Raw genomic sequence first — 26,013 nt, forward strand, 5'->3', positions numbered from 1 at the left:
CCCTACTCCATGCAACAGAAAATCGAGCAGGAACTAGAACAACTTGAAAACTTTCAGATAATTGAGAAAGTTGATTATGCAGAGTGGGAAGCTCCAATAGTCTCAGTATTGAAGGATGACGGGTTTATCAGAATATGTGGTGACTATAAAATCACCATTAATCCTTTCCTGAAAGTGCATCAGTGCCCGCTACTGAAAATTGAGGACCTGTTCGCTGCTCTGAATGGAAGTGAATTATTCACAAAGCTTGACCTATCACAGGCATATTTGCAAATGCAGCTGAGTGAAGATTACAGGAAATATACAACCATCAGCACACACAGGGGTCTATATCAATACAAATGACTCCATTTGGAATCACGTCATCACCAGCAAGCCATGGACAAAATACTGCACAGCCTCCCTGGCGTAATCTGCCTCCAAGACGACATGTTCATCACTGGGAAAAACCTCCCAACTTATTTAGAAAACCTAGGCAGGGTCCTGTGTAGTCTGGAAAAATATGGCATCCGCTGTAAGAAATCCGAATGCTCGTTCCTGAAGCTCTCAGTGGAGTACCTGGGACATGTGATCAATGAAATTGGCCCCTCAACCTCATCCAGAAGGTTGGAGGCAGTGGTGAATGCACCACAGATCAAAAATGTTAGGGAACTTCGTTCGTTTTTGGGACTTGTGAATTACTACGCCAAGTTCATTTCCAGTTTGGCTACCAAGGCAACACCACCGAATAATCTGCTGAAGAAGAATGCAAAATGGGATTGGTCACAAGCCTGTCAGGAAAGTTTCAAGGAACTCAAGCAAGAGCTCACTTCTGCTAAAGTCCTGGCACATTTCAAAGAAAAGTTACCTGTCAGCCTGGCTTGTGATGCATCTGGATATGATGTTGGAGCTGTCATCTCCCACAGATTTCCTGATGGCAGTAAAAAGCCCATTGCATACACCTCATGCACATTGTCCAAGGCAGAACAAAATTAAGCCCAAATTGAGAAGGAAGCTCTGAGACTAATCTATGGAGTCAAGAAGTTCCACTAATATTTGTATGGGTGTAAATTCACATTAATTACAGACCACAAGCCTTTGACCTGGTTGCTTAGCTTGAAGTCACAAACCCTGACACTTGCCGCTGCACATCTACGAAGGTAGGCACTGATCTTTTCTGCTTACCAGAATGAAATGACATTTCGCTCTACTGAAAATCATGGAAATGCGGACCCACTTTCCAGACTTCCGTTACACCGCAGCTCCACAGCCCAAAGTGAAGTTACTGCTTTCAATGTGAACCAGATAAACATGTGACCTGTTAAAGCGGATCAAATTCGTCTTGAAACGCAGAGTGCTCTTCAAAGATTACATGTACATACAGAAGGGCTTGTGTGTACCTCAAGAAGTGACTACTGAGTTTAAACCTTACTACATGGGTAGATTTGAGCTAACTCTGCAATACGGTTGTTTGTTGTGGGGAATCAGAGTTGTTATTTCTCCAAAATTCCAAACACGAGAGTTAGAAGAACTTCACCTCAGTCACATGGGAATCATCAAAATGAAAGCATTAGCTTGTCTACATGTATGATGGCCACACCTGGATAAAGACATTGAAGGCATGGTCAGTGATTGCCTTCCATGCCATAAAATGAAGTCTTCTCCTGCACCTGCTCCATTACATCCTTGGCCTTGGCCTGACCACCCATACGGACTTTGATGGACCACTTCTCGGACATACATTCCTGATTGTGGTGGATGCCCGCACAAAGAGGCCTCATGTTATTCCCATGAAGTCGACTACTTCAGCAAAGAGCATTGATGCTTTCTGGAATGTGTTCACTACTTTTGGATTACCGGAACAGATTGTGTCTGACAATGGGACACAGTTCACATCATGTGAATTTCAAACATTCCTGAAAAACAATGGGATCAAGCAGATTCTCATCTCACCTCACCACCCATCCTCAAATGGTGAAATGTAGCGCTTTGTCCATACATTCAAAACAGCCATATTGAAGGGGAGGATGCAAACAGATTGGAAGTTGAAGCTGAAGAGCTTTTTGATGATGTATCGTAACACTCCACATTCAACAACAGGTGCATCGCCTGCTGAACTGATGTTTGGAAGATGACTGCGTACCAGAATGGATTTGCTGTGTCCGGATTTGAAAGGAAACATTGGTTCAAGGCAACTTGATCAGAAAAGGTCACATGACACAAGTAAACCAGCTTAATCTGGATCAGTCTGTTTGGGTCCGAAATTACTATGGGATACCAAAGTGGCTCCTGGGAAGAATTATCAAACGTTGAGGACCGCTGCCCTAAGATGTTGAACCTTCCTGTGAAATCTGGAAGAGACACACTGGCCAGATTAGAAAAGCCAAATCCAAGGAACCAAATTTCCAGGGATCTCCAGTCACAGTGGAAGATTTCTGGGAAACATCTGCTCCAGTTGGTGAAGCCCGATTTGATTCAACTGACAAACCTGTAGCACCTGTAGCTGTAACTGCTGAACCTGAGCAGATACAAGTTGAACAACAGAACCTTCCATTTTGAAACAAACAAACTGAAATACCTAAGACAACACTCCTCTCTGCAAATCTGCAAACCACCTGACCGATTTGTTCCTGGCTAAAGCGGGAGGAAATGTGATGTTTGTGTTTAATGTTTATGCTTTTTTGTAAAAGGGCAGTTTAATTAAAGAGAATTGTTAAATAAAACCTGACAGTAGGGTGTGCTAAGTCCCGGATGTACTGCCCTCTGGTGGAGAATAAGGAATAAAGGAACCTTCTGTTTTTCATACAGGAAGTTAGAGTTCAGAAGCAGATAGCTGTGTGTGTATTCTTAATTGTTAGGAAGTGACAAAACACTTCAGTTATGTTTTGGAACTGTGTCCCTAATTTAAGGTAAAATGGAGGGGGGGGGGGGCATGTTCTGGCATCTGCTTGACAATAGGCCTGGGGTGGTTAAAGATCAAAGGGAGGCCCAGATTGTGTTCCTGGAGCAATGGCGTAAGGTGTTCATGATTGGAGACAATGGCAGCGAACTGAGTGTTCATAATGGTAGACTCTGAGTCTCCCAAAGTCCCAGAAAGATGTTGAAAGTGTCAGGTTGTAAACAGTTGTCTGTCAACTGTCCATTTACTTCAAAGATGAAAGAGAGTTAGCGTCAAGAGTAGTTAATCAGCATTTCTTCTGGGTGCAAGGCTAATGTGTTTCACGTTGCCATGGGGGGAGTGGATAGGAAGCCATTTTTGAGGTCAGGCCACAGGCTTCCCGAAAATCCACAAATATCAGACAGGCAGCTGTTTCATGTGGTCAGTAGAGAGAAGAAGTTGCTTGGCTTTGCAAACTGCCACAGCCAGATGCAGGAGGGAGACGTTCTCCAGTCAAAGAGATTCATTCTAATGATTCCGGAAGATTCATCCTGTCATGGCCAGAGGGGAAGAATCATTGGGACAGGCTTTACTCCTGGCAGTGGATTTAGGAAACTCTCTAAAAACTAAGGGAAGGGTCTGGAAGCTGTTACTCGAAGTTACTACTCAGCAAAACAGGGAAATTTGAACCCATTGGAAACTGGGAGCAGCTGTGGACTGTTTGCTAGAAGGACTGCAATTCTGTGGAGAGTGTGATGTGTTTTAAGCATAAAAGGGGAATGTTCCTTTCTGTAGTTTAAAGTATAAGCTGCCCAGAAAAAGAAGTTGAGTTTAGTCAATAGCGCTTTTAGTCATTTGTTACAGTAGAAGTGTTAAAATGTGAAATTTTGTTGTGTCATTCTTTCAGTTATCAACTGAAAGTTTAAATCTCTAGCGGCGAAATCGTCCCAGATTTACACAAAGTGCAGTAGCGAGTGAGAAAAAGAACGGTTTACCTGCCAGCCGCAATGGCGGTTTTTCACGCCATTTAGTTCCATCCCTGGCTCATTAATTATGCATTCCTAGGAAATATACCGTTTCGCTGGCAGGCAGCCTCAGATTCGCTCGCCACGCTGTAACCTCAATGCTTCCTCACGTGGGGCACTGTATTTAAAGTACAGCCACACGCATACCTCTTAGTGCTTCCAACCCAGGACTGCTGCACAGAAGACATGGCCCTGAAAGGCAAGAAGACTGCAGGCCCCTGATTCAGTGATGCATCCCTGGAACACCTTTTGAATGCTTTGGCCATGATGTCCTCTATCCCCGCTCTGGCCGCAGGAGGGGCAGAAAAATCACCAATCCAGCTTAGGAGGCTGTGGCAGCAATGGTCAATGCCAATGCCCTGCAAAAGAGGACATCAACGCAGTACCAAAAGAGGATGAATGATCTCCTCCCTTCCACAAGGGTATGTCACTCTTCTCGTCACTCTCAACTCTCACACTTACAAATCCATCACATATCCACAAGGATCTCACTCACTGACAGTTCAAGGGACATCGCCATTCATCCTCTCACACAACTTCACTGACCTCATCTCATCCATGGCACCACTCACCACCCACACATGTCAGGCATACTTATCATCTGGCCTAGTAGGCGTCCTGCTTACACACTGTCCATCTGTATTCATGCTGGACAAGCTGGCACACAATAAGAGGGGGAGGCTGTAGACCTTTGGAGGAATGCCTGAAATCAAGGTCCTCGTGGACTTTGAAAATAGAGACATCCAGCTGGCCAGTGAGCATCTGGACCATTTCTGTGTTGATGGTTTGGTTGGCGGTGCTCAATCGAGCAGTGCAACATCCATCAGACATCCATGCCGTGAGTGATGTATCCTGTTTCACAGGCCACTGCCATGCACTAATTATCTCTCCTTGCTTTCGTAGGTACATCTGCAAGACAGCCAAGGCAGCCCACGATCCAGGTCCTTGACTCAAGCTCCAAAGACATCTCAAAAGAGGAATCTCCTGAAACCCTAATTGAAGAGCTGTCATAGCGCTCACCCACACCTTCCAGCAGTGCAGAGACACACACCTTGGTGGGACCAAGCTTTAGAGTAGCTTTGGGGGTCACAATCTGGTGAGCACATTGCACTGTCTAATCCACAGCAGGTGGAGGCAGGGACCTCCCAGGAATCAGGCACTCGGAGGACTGCTGGAGACAAGAAATCTGTTGGGTCCGAGTCGGATGATGAGCCTCTAGAATTGGTTATACCTCAGTTGTTGGAGCTGCAAAGGCAAGTGCGGGAAGATCAGGGAGGGATGTCCGCCGCACTCCTCAGATTGCAAGGCACGATGGTGGAGTCCGTCCGCCTTCAGTCTGAGGTAATAATGCCGGCGTGTCAATGGATCGAGGTCAACACTGGTAGGATAGCAGCCACCATGGAAGCCTTTGTCCAGGACATTGATCCTGCACTGCTGCACGGGCTGAACTCCATTGCTGACGCTATAGTTGGCCTCCAACGTGAGACGGGTGTGGGGCAGCTCGATCTCACTCTAGCTTCCCCTTCTCCTCAAGGAGTCAGCCAGAGGCCCTCAGGCATCCATAGGGAGGAGGGTCAGCAGGTGCACACCCCGGGGCAATCCACTCAGGTGAGCTCGGGAGTGTCCACCCATCCAAATCCCCTCTTCCTGTGACCCCAGCAAATCCAGCTCCACAGGCTGAGGAGGGTGCCACTGTCACACAGCAGAACTTCGAAAGCAGCCCTGGGCCCTCCAGGTCTCAGCCCTCCAGAAGACGCCAGTCGCGGTCATCATACACAGGGCGTAGCAGTCAGTAGGCTGCTTCCAACTCTGCTGTGGATGTTGCGGTAGGGTTAGGAAAGTTAAGAAGATGTAGTTGCACAGCCTGGGCATGGGTGTTAATCACTCGTACATATGTTCACTTTGTTAATAAACTCCCAAGAATGTCTCCTTGCCTATGGCTCCTTGTTCTGACAAGCAGTGTTTGTGTCACTCAGATGTGAAACCTTGGTCACTGCACAAGATAAAGGCAGGTGTCTCAGTCCAGATCCTCCTCCTTGTGCTTTGTGCAACCTTCCCAGCACACTGATGGTGTGTCTTCACTGTCACTGGTCACATCAGTCATGCCCGCACCTCGATGGGGCTTAACATTGCTGCCAGAATGTCCTGGGCCAGCGGCACAGAATTGCGTCATTCTCTCTGTGCGCTCTCAGCAATTTTGAGGTTCGAATCCCGCCACGGCAGATGGTGGAATTTGAATTCAATAAAAATCTTGAATTAAAAATATAACGATGATCATGAAACCATTGTCGATTGTTGTAAAAACCCATCTGGTTCACTGACATCCTTTAGGGAAGGAAATCTGCCATCCTTACCTGGTCTGGCCTATATGTGACATCAGACCACAGCAATGTGGCGGCAGAATTTGGTGCCATGGGGACATGGAGGGCATCCACTGCCAGTGGCCATGAAAGTGACCACTGCACTCAATTTTTATGCCAGTGGCTCCTTTCAGGGCTCCACAGATGACCTCTGTGGGATGTCACAAAGCCATCCATGAGGTCAGGGATGCCTGGACCGGTCTGGTGGAGCCCTACAATACAGTCCACCGAGGGTGTCACGCATCGTTGTTCCCTGCTGTGCCCTTCACAACCTGGCGCTGCAGTGGGGAGAGGAGCTAGCTGAGGAGAGATGGAGGAACTGCATATCTCCTCCAATGAGGATGACGTTGACAAGGATGAGGGAGTCCTCAAAGGCGAGTGATGAGGCCATCGCACTGGCCAGACGAGGCAGGCGCTCGGAAGGCCGTCATAACTGCTAGATTCATGGAGGATGATGGCGACATGCACTGAGGAGACACCACAGATCCTCACATTGCATCTGTGAACATTTGACTCCTGTATGGCTGAAGGCAGCGCACATACCCTTTGTGATAAGGCTCCTGTCATGGAGACGCAGCGGATGCCCATTGTCCCTGCATTCCAGGAGGATGACGACGACATACAGTGGGGACACTCCATCGATCCTCACACAGTTTATGGAGATGTCTGACTCCTGTCTGGCTGATGGCAGCTCGCTTGTGCTCTGTGAACAGGGTCATATCATGGAGATGCAGCGGGGAAACTTTAACTTCTCCTGATCCTATGGCATCCTTCATGAGTTAAACTGTTCAGGACCACACTGTCACTGGACACAGATGTTGATGAGATGGGGGCCAGCCGCACCTTCTGCAGATTGAGCAAGCAAATCAGCAGCTGGGAGTACCAGCAATTAAGTGAGTCATGCGGAAGAATGAACCAATCAGAGGTATGTTTAAGAAATAGGATTAGGAATAGCAATTTATGTATGGTAGTTTAACGTGATGGAATAGAGTGATGGAAATAGTGATGGAAAATGAGTGAAAAGAAAGTATTTTAGAAAGTGTATTAGGGTTAGAGTTAGGAAGAAAGTAAGAAGTGACTTGCATTTATATAGCACCTTTCATGATCTCAGGACATCCCAAAGTGCTTTACATCCAATGAAGTACTTTTGAAGTGTAGTCACTGTAGTAAGGTAGGAAACGTGGAAGGCAGTTTTGCACCTAAACAGCAATATGATAATGACTAGATAATCTATTTTCCCGTGCTGGTTAAGGGATAAATATTGGTCAGGACACTGGGAAGCACTCCTACTTTGAATAACTGCCATAAGATCTTTTATGTTGACCTGAGGGCAGGCTGGACCTCAGTTTAACATTTCATCCAAAAGATGGCACTGCTGCCAATCCTTTAAACTTGGGCCAGCAATCTTTTGTTGGATTACTTCAATGGACTCACCTGTGAGCATGCATCACTCCCTCAGTACTGTGCTGGAAGGCCAACCTAGATTATGCGCTCAAGTCTTTGGAGAAGGACTTGAATCCATAACTTCTTGACTCAGAGGTAAGAGTGCTACCACTGAGCCAAGGCTGTCACAGGGAGTGTGTGGCTCTTGTGAGAATTAAAATACAGCTATGTTCAACTGAACATTTGCTTTATTTAAAATTTTAAATGGTCAGTAAAGGAACTCACAAAAGCTCCCTTGAAGCACTTGAAGCAATGCTTTACTTAATCTCTCTGCTTATTTTCTGCAGATTTGAAACTAAACTTCCCAATGGTTAAACAACTCTCACCCAACGCTACCAGTGCTAAGCATACACAATGTACATTACAATTCATGTATTCCATTTCATTTTCACAACATGATACAACACTTAAGCTCAGAAATTCCTGCTGGAAGCACACTTGCAGGGAAAAAAAACCATGTTTACTACGGTGATAGCCCTTTCATTGGTTAATGTACAATGGGAGAGAGACAGAAATGTTGGATTTTCGTAGAGTCAGGAAGACTCCGGGAACCTTTAAAAATGGCGGATGAGAGTCTGATCTGGATGTCCTGCCTCCATATTCAGCAGATCCCATGTTTGCTTAATGGAAAGGGATGGGTTATGAAATGCACAGCCATGAATTATGAATCAGCTGGGCCATTTAAACTCAGTGTACGGGACAAGCAGATCCGATTTTCACTCCAGGAATGGTCTCAACCCACAGTGTGTTCCAGGACTTTATGGTGGAGATGGAAATTCTCGTGAAGGACATATACAGTATGTAGAACTGTTAAGCTGTTAAGTTATTTAAATCCCCTGCCCTTTAAAGTTTGAAAAAACCTACCTACCTTGTATGTGACAGTAAAAAAAATCTGTTCCCACAGTTTCAACAGATATTTGTTGACATAATCCTAAGGACTATCATTATAGCCTTATTACTGCTTGACTGCTTCCACAACCTGGTATTATTACAGAGGGGGGCTGTAAATTCATGGTTTAATTGACAGCTCTAAGAGGTTATTAAAGGATTAGCTGTCTTTGATGTGGGATTATGAATACAAATGTTTGTTTTTATAAGGAATTAAGCACTTGAGGGGATTCAAATATATTGAACGGCCTTGCATGAATGAGAGTTTTTTTTTTATATAGTGAAGTCTATAATAGATAATTAGAACTTTATTTTGTTTCATCTCAGCATGGTTCCTGTGGCTGCCCATGGTGGATATTAGGTAATTTGGCATTGAGGGTATAAAGGCAAAGGGTGGTGGGTGGTGAGTCATGAGCTGACATGAGTTAGCATAGGGGCTAGAAGAGGCCTTGGGGGTGAGTGGGGGCCATGAGGTGGCAATAAGTTGGACTGGGGCTAGAAGAGGCCATAGGGATGTGTGGGATCTTGAGTTGGCACTGTTGACACAGGGGCTATAAGGGGCCATGGGGTGGGTGGAGGGGCATGGATTACTATGTGGGGTAAGAAGGGCCATTAGGAGTGGGGGGGGGTGGGGGGCGGCATGGGGAGTTGGTAGTGGGTTGAGATGCTGTGAGAGGTGACTACTAGAGGGCCCAAAATTTAACAACACAACTGAGATGAAATCCCAGAGAACCGAGGTGGGCATTTTAACCAGCCCACCTCAGCACTCGGCTGTCTCTGTGGCCGCATCCGATCTGCGGGGGATGCGGGCTACACTCAGTCGCACACTTGACTCCCTGGAGTGAAAAGCCATTCGGGGCACTTTTTCTGTGAAGCTGGTGTGCCGAGCCGGGAAATTTCCTGTCTCCAGCTACCCCCTCTAAGATGAAAATCCAACCCGTTATCATTGAACCAAATCCACATATAGTCATTTAACCTATATACTTATGGGGTTCCATGAAATTTATATGATATTGAACTGAACCTGTAAGGCAAAATTGATAGAAATAGCAACCACAAAGCATTTTATAAAGCTACCATTAATACATGCAGGATTACAAAGAGTTGCATAGTTTATCACTGTCACAGGCTGAAGCAATTTACTTGGCGTGTTTCAGTCATTTGTTTTCCATATGCCACTATTTTCCATTATGTGTATACATGTATGTGATTATTGATAATGCATACTCTGCTTCATGTCCTTCAACATTTCACTTCATCATATAATTATTTATAATTTCCTTTCACTATTCAGGAACATTTCATTCCAGAGCTTCAGGCTCTTGTTCCTATAGTGACACTAATGATCCAGCATACAAACCACTGTCTGAAAAACATTGCTGGAATTTCTACACGAGCATCATAAACAGTAGGATTGTGCTTAACTTTTAAAAAAGGAACTAAAGTTCCAGCATCCGCAGTTTTTTGCTTTTAACTAAAGTAGGCTATAGTCTCCCGAGCTTGTTCATTTATTTGCAGGAGATCACAAGATAATGACGGATGAAGATGGCATTTTTGCGCATTTAAGTTCATCCATCCAGAGATAAACTATTGCAGCATCTGATTGGTTTTTTTAATTATTCCAGGGCAATATTGGATAGGCTGGCTGTTATACATCTTACCCAAAGTTCACTTCTAATGAAAAGGAAAATGGGACAGAGTGTATAAGGGGTAGCTGATCCAATACCACTAGCTTACATTCATCAAAAGTTAAAATTATCCTCATACATTTCCTTTAACTTCAGAACATCATGCATGGAATTTTTTTCCCCCCATGTGCAATACTGTCTACGATGTGTGACTTGAGGAGACCAATGAAAATGGAAAATATGACGGATTTTATCTCTCTTGAAAAGAAGATTGCCTCCAATATCTCACACTAGAGGCTAGTTCTATGTGTCAGTCTAGCCTGTAGGTTTTTGCAAGCTATCCCTTCAGAAAGGGGGGAGGAAAGGACAAAGGTCAATAAATATTTATCAGAAACAGGAACCCTGACTGATTTTACCCTTCTATACCCTTTGAAGGTGGCAGGACAAGTTGATAAGGAAAAGTTGATAATTTGATAAGCTTGTTTAAAAAAAATACAAGATATTTGGCTTTGTAAATAGGGACATAGAATACAACATCAAGGAAGTTAAGCTAAACCTTTATAAATCACTGGTTAAGTCACAGCTTAAATCTTGTGGCTAATTCTGGGCACAACACTATAAGAAAAAAGTCAAGGCCTTGGAGGCGGTCAGAGAAGATTCACTAGAACTATACCAAGGATGAGTTATGGAGAGAAACTAGAAAAGCTGGGGTTGTTCTCCTTGGAACAGAGAAGGTAATTAGGAGATATGATAGAGATATTCAAAATACAAAGGGTTTGATAGAGTAAGTAAGGACTGCTTCTACTGGGAGGAGGCATGGTAATTAAAGGATATAGGGCTGGATTTTGGCTACTGAGGTCGGTAGCTGAAGTTTGGAAATTTCCCGACTCGCCAGACCCGTCTCAGTAAACAGTACTCCGAAATGTGCAATTTTTACTTGGATTGGGGGGGGGGGGGGTGGGGAAAGAGTGTGGTTGGAGGTAGCTGACATGGGGTAGCACCTGCCAACCCCTAAAGCAGATGTAGGTGGCCTCAGGGAGTGGGTGAGTGCCGAGGCGGTCTGGTTAGAAGGCTCACCTTGGTTCCCTGGGGCTTCGTCCCAGTTGTTTTAGAAGCTGTTAGGCCTTCTAGCGCTCAACTCTTACCCCCACCACCACCACCCATGGCCCTTCATACCCTCCATGCCAAATAAATTCCAACTCATGCCCCCACCCATCCCCCCATGGCCGTTCACCCCTCCATGCCACCTCCTTAGCCACTCACCCAGTATCCACCAAGGGCAAATGGTAGAGTCTTGGAAGCACCATGTGGAGCCATGTGGAGATGAGAAAAAATAAACTAACAATCTAATAAAGCTCACACTCCAACGCACTTGATAGTGAAAAAAACTCCCATTCATAAAATCCATTCAAAACTTATAAAACTCAAGTGGTTAATCTCTTAAAAAACAAACTTCTATTCACAAGCCACACCAAAGATAGTAATCCTTTAATAGCCTCATTAAAATGTCGATCGAACTGTGAACTGAGAATGCCCTGCTAAGATAGTTGTAGCTTTTGAAACTCCGCCAAGCATTCATAATGACATAATGATAGCCACTAGGGAAATGTCAACAAAGAGCTCTATTGAAACTGCTACTTTTTTTTGCTAACCTATGCCTGTCAATCAAAGCCATCCAGCACAGGCTTTGTTTTTTAAACTCTCACTGACAGCTGAAGCCTGTTTATTTGAAGTTTCAAGAGTGGAGCATTTAAAAAACTTCAGATCATGACAGTTATACAGACCTTATTCACCCTCCAAGAGCATTTATGTCTACTTCATCAGTTCATGACTCCCACACTATGGGTTAAGGCCCTTGGACTAGCTAAAATGGGGTCTGTTTGCACGCAGAACTGAGTTCAAATCGCCATGCTGAGTTTGGGTTTACAACATGTCCGAAACATGCCCCACCCCCTTTCCCCTACTGGCAAATAATTGGATCTGTTGAAACGGGTGTTGGAACTCTGCATCTGGATCGCACCTCCCATTTTTAAAGGTCTGTGGAGCATTCCTGAACCAGAGAAATGAGGTTTTTTTTAAATGTAGTCAATTGCTATGATCTAGAATACCTGGAAGGGAGTGGAAGCAGATTCAAGAGAAACTTTCAGAGACAGATTGGCTATATAATTGAAAAGTAAAAATTTGTAGGGTTATAGGGAAAGAGCAGGTGAGTGGAACTAATTGGAAAGCCCTTTCAAAATGCCAGCAAAGGCATGATGGGCTGAATGGTTTGTTTCTGTGCTGTATTATTCTATGATTCTTTGCTTGGGGATATTGAAGCTAACTGTAGCATGCCCTAATATCACAACAAGTTAGATCAGGCAACTCAGTCAGTGCAGATTGCAATTCAAACCTGGGACCTTTATGTTTGTATTCCTCAGTTACAAGCTGCCTTTGTCACGAATCACTAGCGGAGCTGCATCTTTTCTTTTAATTTGAGCTAAAAGGACCAAAATTGCTAGCCCATAGTCAGTAATAAGAACTCCAATTTGTGTTTCAAGAATATTCAATTTCACTGAAAGTAGATGTGAAGAGAGTGCCTCAGGTCCAATTTGTCGTCCCAGTACAAAAATGACAAGTGGCAAAAACTGGCACAAGAAGCAAAACTGAGCCCATAGTTGCTACAATCTCTAATATAAAGGGATGTTACCTCTTTTGTTATTTACCTTTAACTGAAAAATTAGAATAGCTTTAGTAGTTTATGGGTGAATGATATTATGGCTGGAGTGCTTCCAAGACTCTACCATTTGAAATGGATGACAGGTTTACGAGATTAGTGAAACTGTGGCATAGTTCTGTGGATATATATTCAGTATTGCAAAAGTCAGAGACTTATTTGCTACATTTATTAAGAGGGATTTCTCACCTTGACGAGCCTGATGAGGATTTTTAGCTGGTAGATGTGGAGCTGTAGGTCCATACGATCTGTTAGCCAGGTGCAGATCACATTCATGGAACTAGTGTACCATTGCTGAAAAAAAAGGCAAAATTCTCCAGCATAAGAATTACAGTGGGTTAGATAGTGTTGAGATATGCGTTTAAGGGGTCTCAGTATTACAGTAAATGGATGAATGATTATACTGATCGATCTCTCCAGGAATGGCATTCGAGGCACAAAACATAAAGAACTTAGGTTGTAACAAATCTTCGGCACAAACCTCTTTGTAGTTTCTGCAATAACAATAATTGTTGTGAATTTGTATTCAGCTGTTCCAATCACATAAACAGACAACTCCAGCACTGTTGTTACTTAGAAAGAAGGGAAGAACTTTTATTAATATAACACCTTTCACGACCTAAGTACACCCCTAGGCTTTATAGTCAATGAAACAGTCTTGAAGTGTAGTCCTCATTATAATGCAGCCAACCTTGTGCACAGCAAAGTCTCACAAATCGCAATGAGATAATGACCAAATCATGTTTTTTTGAAAAAGGTGATGTTGGTTGCCTGAGAGAGACAATTACAAGAATAAGATCACACAAACCATTTTGGTTGTATTCTACCTTAAACGGGGACAAAAGGTAGTGTAGCACAACCTCAGTATCCCAGATTCATACACGCAGGTCACTTTGTGTTGAAAACACTGTTATATTGTTTAACAATAGCTCCCCATGATGAAACAACGCATAGAGCCATATAAACCAGGAACATTCCACAGTTAATTTCTTTTTTTGTGCATAATTAGAAGGTCTTAGCTGGGGACGATGGTGGGACTGATACCAATTGGCCTAATCATTCTTTGATAGGCAAGGGAAAACAGACTGTTCGAGTTTCTGATCCTGGCTTCCGCCCAGTATCAATGTTGGAAATCTGTGGGTATTGGGTAAGGACAGGATCAGGTTTATTGTTGCCTTCCAAATGCTGTTGGCATTTAAATTGTGGCTTCACACATGAAGAATGGGCACCTCAGTGTGGTAAAAAAAAACTGTTTAAATGGAACTGCAACAGAGTGACATTAGATGAAGAGCAATTTCAGTTGATCTTATATTTTCCTCCTAGGGCTGCTGATTTACATAATGAACCCCCTCATTTGTTAAGATGATCACTCCAAAGCTCTAACATTTCTGAGTACAGTTCCAGTTGTGGCTGCTTGGAATGTCCACAAAACAGAGTAGGTTTTTTGTTTGTCTCGATTAGCGGTTCTGTGGGGAAACTGTATGCAGAGAAATATTTCTCCACACTGGTTTGCTCCCCATAATAAATTCTAATCACATACAATATTGAAAGTAACAGCATTTAAATCTTACACTTTTGTTTCTCCTTGCAACCAAGTATTACGGCATTTATCGAATGCATGCTTAAAAAATTACTAACAAATGAAACATACATTTTTCAAATGCTGTAACAACATAATGTCAACATATTTGCATCATTGTGGTGACCTTGCATGAAAGCAGCTGTTTTCAGGTTACGGACAATCAGACTGAACTTGAAGTTCGTTGTAATGAAACTATTGTGAATTCTCTGAACCTCATAATGGGAATCATCTTGTATCATCTACCTCTGAAGACAGTACTGTGTTAACATAAATATGTACAGCATTAATACTAGCCTCCAAGAGCTGCCTGACAGTGCACTAGGAATTCTTCAGCATTACTTTATTACTTCCATCTCATTGCTGCTGAAATGCACTGCAAGTACCAAATTGTGCTCATTGAGATAAATAATCTCACGACATAGTTACTTTTTAATGCGCTTTGGTGGTGGTGTTTTACAGATCACTCAGAAGTCTGAGTTCCTGTGGTGACATGCACTTTTACACGCACATTGTAGCCTAGAGCTATGAATAGTGATAGTAGAGGCTCCAAATTTCTTTCCATCACATAGCTGACTGGGAATCTCTCCCGCTCTTACCACCTGCCATTGGCATGTGTTGGAAGGATTTATAGGTTGATAATCAACCTGTTTAGCCACGTTACAAATGCACCTTCTTTGGCCATCAAGTCCTGGGATGAGACTCGAGCCTGGAGCTTCTGACTCAGAGGCAGGGACGCTACCCATTGCACCACAAAACTTCCTAAAATGTTTTGGTACAGATCAATCTAACTTATTCTGTCCTACACCATCCTATTTCTGAATTTTTACAGCACTGTACAAATTGGTAAATTCTCTTAGAATTATTCTGTTGCATACTTCAATCATATAATTCTAGATGAAAATTTTTACTAATTCTTCCACAAATTTAAGAAATACATACATAAAATGGGCACCAAAGAATCCAAAATGGTGAATGGCTTGTATTGGCACATTCTGCACCAGAATTGCGCTATCCGGCATATTGGTATAAGGTCAGAATAGGTGTCTAGGGCTCATTCCTGAAACAGGAGTTAGGCCTTTTGCTTATGCTAAGATACAGCCCATCACCTATTTTAGGACTCCTCGATTTTGGGCCAACCTGAAAATTGGGAACACCAGCATCAGGCTGGGGACATTCAGGTAACTATAGAGAGAATTTTCTCCCCGTTGGGAGGGTTGGGTGGGAGCGCATGCGGACAAGAGCGCAGCCGATTGCCACTTGCGATCAGCTGGGCATCGCCATTTTACGTGGGTGGGCCAATGAAAGCCCACCCAGTGTGATATGCACCCGGAAGCGCTGAGCGCTCCATGTGCGGGTGGGGGGGAAGAGGGAGAGTCAGGGAGCGCAGAAATAGATTAGATTGATTTTAAAAAATTTTAATAAAGAAAAAAAATATTTAAGACATGTCCCCTCATGTGACATGTCAATGAATTTTAGTAAAAATTTTTATTAAACTTTAAAAACATTCATGAAACCTCATCCTGCCCGTGGATGAGGTTTCATGGTAAATGCGACGGCCGCCTTGGCTCTTCGCCTGCCTGCCAACCTTAAGGTTGGACAGGCAGCTCAGTTAATTATTTTAATTGGTATTTAAATGGCCTTAATAGGCCTTTGACAGTTCGGCAGGTGTGCAGCCAACTCTGGTGCGCGCTCGTCGAACTGAGGATCTGAATGACACGCAGTGTCATTTTACACGTCGGTGAGCAGGGCCCGCCCCCGCTCGCCGACCCGAAGATTCTCCCCTATGTCTACATGTGGCTTAACCAGCAATCCTTAAAGATCACAATCAAAAAGGCTTGTTTTGTGAAAAATACCGTCCTAAATGTGAAACCGGAAGGAAAGCTCCTGCTCCTCCTGGCTCCACACCAAATTTGAACACCATTTCTGACCTCCACTCAATCACCTCTCTCCTCTACTAGGACTTACCAGAGGGCGACTGTCACAGTGCCTTAAATTGATGTAAGCTTAGGCGACAAGATGCCTGCAGGTGTCTATAGCTCACCAGTCTAATTTAAATGAGGCCAAGATTTCAGTTTCGATTGGGCTCAAGCTTACCTGTTCCAGCACAAGGATTATTCCCTGCAATAATGCTGTGCTCTTCTTCTGTCGACTTCGCCTCCAGACTCAGTTCTTTGGCCAGTAGGTCCCCATTGCACATTGGTCCCTATTAGCTGTCTCAGTATTCTCCCTCTACCTGGATCCCTCTCTCTGGTTTTCTACCATCTCTATGTGTTTTCATTGAGAACTACCAATGTGACATTGGCTGTCTCAATTTCTCTGCTCTGCTCACTCATTGTAACTGTTCTCCCTCTGAACTTGCTGCATTCCATTCTCTTAAGTCTAACCCTAGCATCGTCACCAAACCTGCTGACAAGGCAATGCTGTTGTTGGCTGAAGAACTGACCTCTACCTTGCACAGGCCAAATGCAAACTCTTTTGACACTTCCTCCTACCTCCCCTTGTTCCATGGGGAGGATTTTTCAGATAAGAGTCGGTGGGAACACATCCCCACAAATACCGGCTGCTCTGCAGCCATTTAACATTTGGTGGGGAGTTAATTGCTTAGGGCGAGACTTCTGCCCCCATCTGGGAAGGAAGTACCTTAGAGACCTGCCAGCCAACGAGATGCAAAGGCAGGATGAGGCACTTAAGTGGCCATTAATTGGCCACTTAAGGGCCTCAATAGGCCCAAGGGCAGGCGAGCGACCAGACACCTCCACTGCTTTCTGTAAAACCAGAGACAGGTCAGGGATGGGAGGGTAGGCAGTGGGCAGGCAATGCGCTGCATTTTAAAAGCCCCTTGCTTTCAAACCCACTGACGGGGGTTCGTAAAATTCCGCCCTATGGCCCCACCACCAAACACCAAGCCATTGTCTCCAGGTTTGCCACTGGCCTCATCTCCTCTGGAGATCTTCCCTGTGTGGCCTCCAACTTCTTAGACTCCAAAAAAATTGGGCCTTGGCCCTTATTCATGCCGCAACTCAGATCTTTCTGACATGTTGGGTTCTGCTGCAGAAGTCTAATTTGACAAAAAAGGTAAAATGTATTTTGCTAGGTTTTGTCTAATGGCCAAGTGTTGGTTTTCAGTACAGAAGGGTGATATTTTCACAGGAAACATCCTGGATGTTTCTACCTCCTTCCAAAGATCCACAAACAGTATCCTGGTAGATCAATTGTTTCAGCCTGTTCCTACCTCACAACAGATTTTTTTCTATCCTGACTCTATTTTTTCTAGCCTTGTCCAGTCTCTTCCCACCAACGTCTGTGACTCTTCCACTGTCCTCTGTCACTGTCCACTTTCCTGGTCCTAACCACTTTATCTTCAATATTTATGCCCAATCCCTCTACATCTCAATCCCCCACCAGGATGGTCTGAGAGCTCTTCACTTCCTCCTTGAACAGAGGCCAACTAATATTCATCCACCATCTGGCTGAACTTGTTCTCACATTGGGAAACTTCTCCTTTAACTCCAATCACTTCCTCCAAATAAAAAGGTGTTGCTAAGAGTACCTATATTGATAACTATATTGGTGCTATTTCCTGCCCTAAACTGAAAAGTTTCAACGTTGCTTTCAATTTTCAGCCTTGTCTCACCTTCACATGGTCTATCCGACTATTCCCTTTCCTTCCTCAATTTCTCTGTCTCTATTCCTGGGAATAGGCTATCAACAAATATTCACTTTAAGCCCACTGGCTCCCACAGACAGCTCAACCTCGCACCCTGCTTCCTATAAGGACTCCATTCGATTCTCCCGGTTTAGCCATCTCTGTTGCATCTGATCTGGTTATGCAACTTTCCATACTAGTGCTTCTGATATGTCTTCCTTTTCCCTCAACTGAGTATTCCCCCCACTGTGGTTAACAGGGCCCTCTACCATGTTCAATCTATTTGACACACTTCTGTTCTCAACCCTTCCCCTCCTTCCCAGAACAATGTCAGGGCTCTTCTTTTCCTCACCTTACAACACATCAGCCTTCATATTCAGTGGATCATCCTCCACCATTTATGCCACCTCTAGCATGACACCACCACCAAACATATCTCTCCTTCCCCTTTCCTCGTTTTGTGAGACTGTGGTGGCCTAGACAAATAGAGAACCCACTTAGTACTGAAAGGGTTAATGGAGAAATTGAATTAAATGCTTACGCCTAAGAGAAAAATACTGCAACCTTGAAGAACAATACCATCTTGTCTGACTACTGTAGGGTGAGCCCTGAGACATCCCATGTGTCTCTCTCTTGGGCCGAATGTAATCAAAGTTGTGAATACCAAGTGTGTAGGCACTGCACCTGTTGTGTAGGAATGGAAATTAACTAAAACATGGATTGGTCAGTTAACGTATGCAAATAAGTGGATTGAGATGTGCAAAATTTACTGATTGGTTGTAAAATGCTTTTAAGCAAGTGTTTGTGTATTCTGCTTTGAGATGGCACAATAGCTCTTGTATTGTTCTCCCTTGTGCACAAGTAATAAATGGGGTTTCTATGTATTAATGATGCCTCGGTGTGATTAATCTCCTACAAGACCATTCCCTTACAACATCCTGGCCCACTCCTAATCACTCCCAACACCCCCTCCCTTTCCCACAGCACCTTTCCATGGAAACCTACCCTTTTACTTCCTCTTTTCTCACTGTCCAAGAGCTCAAACATTCCTTCTAGGTGAAACAGCAATTTACTTTTATTTCTTTCAACACTGTGTTCACTGCTCGCAATGCAGACTGCTCTACACTCTCTTTTCACGTAGCACCCTTGTTGTCTGAGGTTTGCTAAACATGGCTCTCCGCACATCTCTCTGACATGATATCACAATGGGCAAGTAGTAGAAGCAGATCCCAAGAATTACCTAAGCTGGTACAGGGATTGAACTTGCGCCCCTGGCATTAAGCAGCACACTCTAACCAACTGAGTTAACTGGGCCCCCTGATCTACACTGGGGAGACCAAATGCAGATTGGGTGAATGTTTTGTGGAACACCTCCATTCAGTCCACAACTGTGACCCCAAGCTACCACTTGCTTGTCATTTTAATTCTCCACCTTTCTCTTATGTTGATACCTCTGTCCTCAGCCTCCTGTCGTGTTCAATGAAGCTCGATGTAAGCTCATGGAACAGCACCTCATCTTTCAATTAGGTATTTTACAGCCTTCTGGACTCAACATTGAGTTCAACAATTTCAGACTGTAACTTCTACCCCCATTTTGTTTCATTTGTCTTTGCAGGTTTTGGTCTTAACTCGTTTTTCTCTTCTTTTGACTTTCAGATGGCAGCTGTTCATCATTCTGCTATTCACACTTACTCCGGACATATCTTTTATTTCTTTACTTGTTGCATTACTACTACCTTTGCCTTGACCCACCAACCTTTTTGTCAATTAATCTCTCCTGTTATGCATCCTATCATATACCTTCCCCCTTTCACTTGCTTAAAATCTATTATATCTTTAACTTTTCCCAATGCCGATGAAAGGTCATTGGCCTGAAAAGTTAACTGTTTCTTCCTCCACAGACGCTGCCAGGCATGCTCAGTATTTCCAGCACTTTCTGTTTTTATTTCAAATTTCCAGCATCCACAGTAATTTGCTTTTGGATTGTTCACTGCACCCAGTTTGTGTTGAAATGGGGTCACTATCTAATTTCTCACCCAGTAACTGGCCCACTTACATTCCATTGCTACTGACTTATCTGCAACTATTGATAAATATTATACATTAGTGATACCTTAAGCAGCACAAAAATAACTTCCAGAATTATTCACAAACACCTGAATTTAGCCCATTTTGGCATAGGTGATGTTGTGTTTGGTAAAAACTGCAAATAGTACAATGACAATCAATTGATTCCTTGGAAAAGATATAGGACGGTATTTAACGGAGGCGATGGTGGGTCTCTCCTACTGGTTGAAGAATTGCAAGAGCACCGCGTTGCCTCCCAGTGGAAAAGCCCACTAAATTAAGTGCCAATCAGACATTAATAGGGCAAAGCAGGCCTTCCTTGGGATCAAGGACACCTGACAGAAATCCTGTCCGAGGGAGCTTCCGGCCAATCAGAGGCCTGTAGCCATGCATTGCTTGGCAGCACTAGTAGGAGCAGTGGCTACTACTGGCAATGCACGCGCCCAAGACCTAGGGTCGCTGAGGGACCCAGGCCACAGGTGAGTGATGGTGGGATGGGGCTCAAGGGGTGCAGGTCACAGGGGGTGTGGTCAGCAGCAAGGGCACTGGGTATCGGCTCTCAGTGGTCCCCTCCCCTCCCTCCCAATGCCAGGTCCCTTGATCAGGCACTGAGTGCCTTTGAATGAAGAACTTCCCCAGGAAGCCCGTAAGCAGCCACGATGGGGTTTATTTTTCAGGCTTCCCAGATGATAAGTCCCCTCCCTGCCACTGGGTGAATACCAGAGGTGGCAGGATGAGGCCCTTATATGGGCATTAATTGCTCGCTTAACAGCCTCAATAGTGGTGGGGCAGGAAGGTCGTTCACGAGCCTTCCTGTCCTGGAATTTGTTGGGGCAGAGGTGGGGGAAAGGCTGCAGGTCCTCACCCTCCATCCTTCTGTCCGACCAAACTCACCTCAAGGGAGGGCATTAAATTCTACCCATAGAATTCAACCATAATTCTCAACAAGGGGATTTCTGAATTTTGGCTGTGATACCAGGGGAGATATTGAGTGAAGAGTAAGCAGTTTCTTAGGGGTAGAGAAGGAAAATTAGCAGGGCCATTGCAATTGGTTGTGTGTTTTATCTGGTAGCCAGCTGAGAGTTTATATTAAAAGAGTTTGGACATGGGTGGATTGTGCACCAGAACCTAAAAGAGAGTGTAAAATGGGAAGGAAAGTCAAAATATCCATGGGTACATAAGCAATAGCATTTCAGTCATCCCACCACAATCTAGAATCATCAGCGTGGAAGTGCTAAAGAAAACATAAGAAAAATTGAAATGAGAGAAGGCCACTCAGTTAATTAAAGTGCACTCCTCAGAACTTTAACCCTCCAGCCATAACAACGAATTGCATTCTGAATGTCCATCTGTTTTTATTTCTGTGACTCTGCTTGGTAGATTACTCCAAACATTGCTGTTGAGTAATGAAGTTCCTCCTAATATCTAATAGATGTTCAATTTAGCATAAACTACTTTATCTATCCTGGTCACTTAATAATTTCCATATCGTATTGGGTCTCCCTTTGTCATCATTTGTACACTATATTTTGAAGTATTTTTGCACCCTTTCAACTCTTCCTTTTCCACAGATGGTTTCCTAATGCTGTAACAAGACTCTGCAGCCAGTCTCTATCCCTTGTGAGGCAGGCGCCTCAACTGCTTTGCAAATGGCAGAAGGGTCTTGGGCAATTTCTGCAAATATCCCTTAGCCCTGATAGATGATTGGGGTCAAAAGCACAAATTATGATGGGTGGGAGTGCTGCTGCACCATACTTGTGGTGCTAGAGTGGGAGCAACATTTTGGTGCAATAGTATCTAAACATGTTGAGACATTTGCTGCAAGCGACTCCATATACATATATATGACAGAAATAAAGATGACAAATTATGATGCAATGCAGACAAAAAACGCTTCATTATTGTCACCATTACTTCCCCTCATCATGCTTGGTAATGCTAGTGACAAGATGCTCATGGGGATCTAGCTGCATTTATTTCAAACTTAAGTGAATTTGCATTCTTGTCTTATGAGACAGAAAGTTGCAGGGTGATGGCCTATTGCAAAAGGCATGCATTTTTGTCAATGGGTTGAATACAATCACGCTAAGTGATTGTGGTCAGCATAGACAGGTCCATATAACTACAGGTAACTTCTGCAACATGATACTTAAGTCATTCTTTTATTACATTCGTTTGAGAATGATATGGAGCCGATCAAAGTGGTTTCACTTGGCACTGTTGCCACAAAAGAGCAGATATTTGAGATATCTGAAACCAGACTACTGATCAGAAAAATGTCTTCTGCAAACCCAACTGAAATAAATGTTTGAAACAATGCATTGACACAACAATTACTGGATACCTCGATGTGCAGTATTTTATGGCTAATATGCATTGTTTTCATGACTGACTGATTACAAGCGTAGAGTTTATAATATCTGTGCCCACCCTCCTGGAAGGTTCATCAATAATAGGTAGGAATTGCAGTGGCACTTTATTCTCCAGAAAAGAGAAGACTGCAGGGTGATTTGATAGACATTTTTAATAATATGGAAGATTTGATAGGATAGACTTTGAGAAGATGTTTCCACTTGAGGATAGCCACTCAGAAATCTAATAGCAAATTCAGGAAAAACTTCTTTAACGAAGAGCGGTTAGAATGCGGAACTTACTACAACAAGGGACATTTGAGGCAAAAACATAGATGCATTTAAGAAGCAGCTAGAAAAACACAAGTGCGAAAAGAATAGAAGGATATGCTAATAGGGTCAGATAAAGAGGGGTGGGAGGAGGCTCATGTGGCACACTTGCCTGGATAGGGACAGTTTCAACAACATTCAGGAGGCTCAGCACCATTCAAGACAAAGCAGCCCGCTTGATTGCCACTCATCCAGCAACTGAAATATTCACTACATTCACCGTGGCACCAGTGAGTACCATTTGCAAAATATATTGCAGCAAATCGCCAAGGCTCCAACAGCACCTTCCAAACCTTTGACCTCTGTCACCTAGAAGAACAAGGGCAGCAGGCACATGGGAACACCACCACCTGCACATTTCACTCCAAGTCACACACTATCCTGACTTGTAAATATGTTCTGTTCCTTGTTACTGGGTCAAAAGCCTGGAACTCCCTATCTAATGGCATTGTGGGTGTATATACACACATGGGCTGCAGGGGTTCAAGACAGTGGCTCACTATCACCTTCTCAAGGGCAATTAAGGATAGGGAATAATTGTTAGGCAAATCAGTGACACCCACATCCCAAGAGTAATTTTTTTAAAAAAAGCATAAACATCTGCATAGGTTGGTTGGGTCACCTGGTCTGTTTCTATGTTGTACATTCTATCTAATTCAATGTAATTGTTACAATCCCCAGTATGACAACATTTGGCCACACATTCTACAAAATTCAGCCATGTGTTTTAAAGTGACTCTAGTTCTCTTGCCCCACCTCTCCTTCCAACCAAATCAAATTGGTAATAATACCACCATTGATAAACAGAGGGAGAGCTTACTTGGTGTAACTAAGGTACAAAATTATTAAAGACCTCTGGAAGCTGGAAACTCAACTGGCAATCCAAGCAACACCATGGTAGAAAGATCCAATGGTCCAATTACCTGCAGCTGAATAACCCTTTAAATACATCTTCAGTGGCTCTGACACACCAGTCCAACTAGGTTTTGGTGACTGGACACTGGTACTTGTGTTAAAATCATGTCAGGATCCTAATTATGATACAGTACTCTGATTTGCATGTACTGATGAAGCCCCTGCCTACTTCTGGTGGACACTTCAGCTATCTAAAAACATTGTGCTCAGTTAAAATGGTAGCCAACAGGAACACAGCATGAATTGAATGGTAAATATTCTGCAGTGAATTTTAATTATCTGCCTGCTCCATTATTGCAGGGTTAAAATTGTTCCTATGGTAGTGCTTCATTTGGTTGAGCCAGTTCTTTTGGTAAAAGACTGAGTTATTTTGCCTGAAACAGCTTGAAAATGTTGTCAGCTCGAAATTAAAACATATTCAACTGGCAGAGTTTTGGTTTCTGTACAGTCCCCCAATAAAGATATCTTTTAAGGAAAATGCTGACCACACCTCACCAACCAACTTAAAGAATGGAGCTTCTGAATTAGAAGTAATGTAAATTGAAATATTTTCCTAATGCAACACTCTTCAGGGTTACTGTCATAGGTAATAAAAATGTATGGTAAAGAAATCTAACAAGTGTTCTCCTTTAATACACAGGACCTTAACTTTAATAGAGGGTGAACCCTGTTAAATTGATTCGTCATAACTTACACTGATGCCATACTGATCTCTGAATATGTAAAATAAAACTTGATTTGAATAAATCTGCAAGCAGCATACTGATTATGGCAGTCAATCGTGAAAATGAGGAGAAGGAAGCACTGGGTTCCTGTGTTCTCGGGGAGCTGGTGTCATTACACTTACACAGGAACATCTGCAACCTTGTTCTACAGCCAGATTTGAAAGGCTGTCTGACCTCCTGCTTCAGTCTCCCTGCTCCCTGCCATGAACCTTGAGTTCACACTCATATTTTACATGTTACAGGAAGCTGCAACTCACTCCAGGGGTGCCGCAAACAGAATGCACCAAGCCAGATGCAGTGCCACAGCTTAATGCACCTGAAGGAGTTGTGTTTCTCACTCAGAAGATAAATTCTGGTGACTTAAGGTCACTGCAGCTTTTGTATAGTCTAAAACAAAAACAGGAATTCTAGTAGGCTTGAATTCTTAGTGGGGAAGTGGATTATAAGCAACCTGTGACTCTGCCTCTTTCTGCCTTTGCTAGTAATCTTGTGTGTGTGTGTGCGTGTGTGTGCTACAGAACAGATTGGGACTGGTATAAAGGCCTGGGACTGTGCAAGAGCACCCTGCTGGGCCCCAGCTGTGCTTGCAATTAGCAGGAGGCATGAAATGATTGTTATTGTGGTGACTGACAGCAATGTGAAGTGACAAGTTTTGTGGGGGCGGCTGCTGCAGTGTGGAAGTTCTGCAATTTTTGTAAACTATTAATGTTGGGGTAAAGAAATGCAGTTAGTCAATGGTATCCTGTGTTAGAAAATCTCATGGATTTGTCATGCAAGTGCTATATTTGGCTCACTTTTTTTTGGAGGATTTTCATGAGTTAAGGCTTTTCACTACACTATTCAGCAGCAAATCTGGCCGTTTGCCTCAAATTAGCAAGAGGCCTGTAGTTAGCGGATGGAGATTAGGCTTAGAAAATGACACAGCAGGTGCCTGTAGGGTGGATTTGGGGGGTTGAGAAGTCTTTAAATCTGACTACATCACATTATATACTTCCGACAAAAGGACATAGTAATCCTACCTGCTTGCTTTAACCACTGTTGTTTGTCTATTATTATGTGCTTTATTGCTCATGAGAGGAAAACTATTGGCAATACTACTCAATTACCATAGAAACCCACACCAGTGACCCCTCATTTCAGAACCTTCTATCCAACTGAAGGCAATCCAAGCAGTTCAAATCTACTTAGAATTGTGATAAATAATGCACTAGGGAAATCCAGGGCCAGTCTGGTTTCTTCTCACCCAGGCCATAGATTTGCATGGGAAAGCTGAATGGGCATCTTGAGATAATCTCTGGATCCAAGGTGTCAGAGAAATGCTAAAGGATTCAAACTGCTGTAATTGCCTCATTGACACAATGTGATCAGCAGGGGAGACTACACAACTTGAAAAAGGGGTTACAAATAAAATTCGTTAGAAAGGCAGCATAATGGAAACTTCTAAAATGGGAATCGTTTGATGATCAGCTCCTACTGAAGC

At 43.5% G+C, this 26,013-nt stretch overlaps 1 protein-coding gene across 4 annotated transcripts in view; it reads right to left on the reverse strand.

Annotated features, from left to right (window-relative positions):
* Positions 1 to 26,013, reverse strand: part of cadpsa (Ca2+-dependent activator protein for secretion a) — a 580,082-nt gene that overhangs the window by 13,493 nt on the left and 540,576 nt on the right. For all 4 annotated transcript variants that reach the window (XM_078543642.1, XM_078543641.1, XM_078543639.1 and 1 more), the window contains one exon: positions 13,107 to 13,211. In XM_078543642.1, the coding sequence (XP_078399768.1) occupies positions 13,107 to 13,211 (105 nt within the window). The remainder of the gene's footprint in view (positions 1 to 13,106; positions 13,212 to 26,013) is intronic.

Source organism: Cetorhinus maximus, chromosome 6 (genome assembly GCF_964194155.1).
Source record: "Cetorhinus maximus chromosome 6, sCetMax3.hap1.1, whole genome shotgun sequence".
Taxonomy (NCBI): Eukaryota; Metazoa; Chordata; class Chondrichthyes; order Lamniformes; family Cetorhinidae; genus Cetorhinus; species Cetorhinus maximus.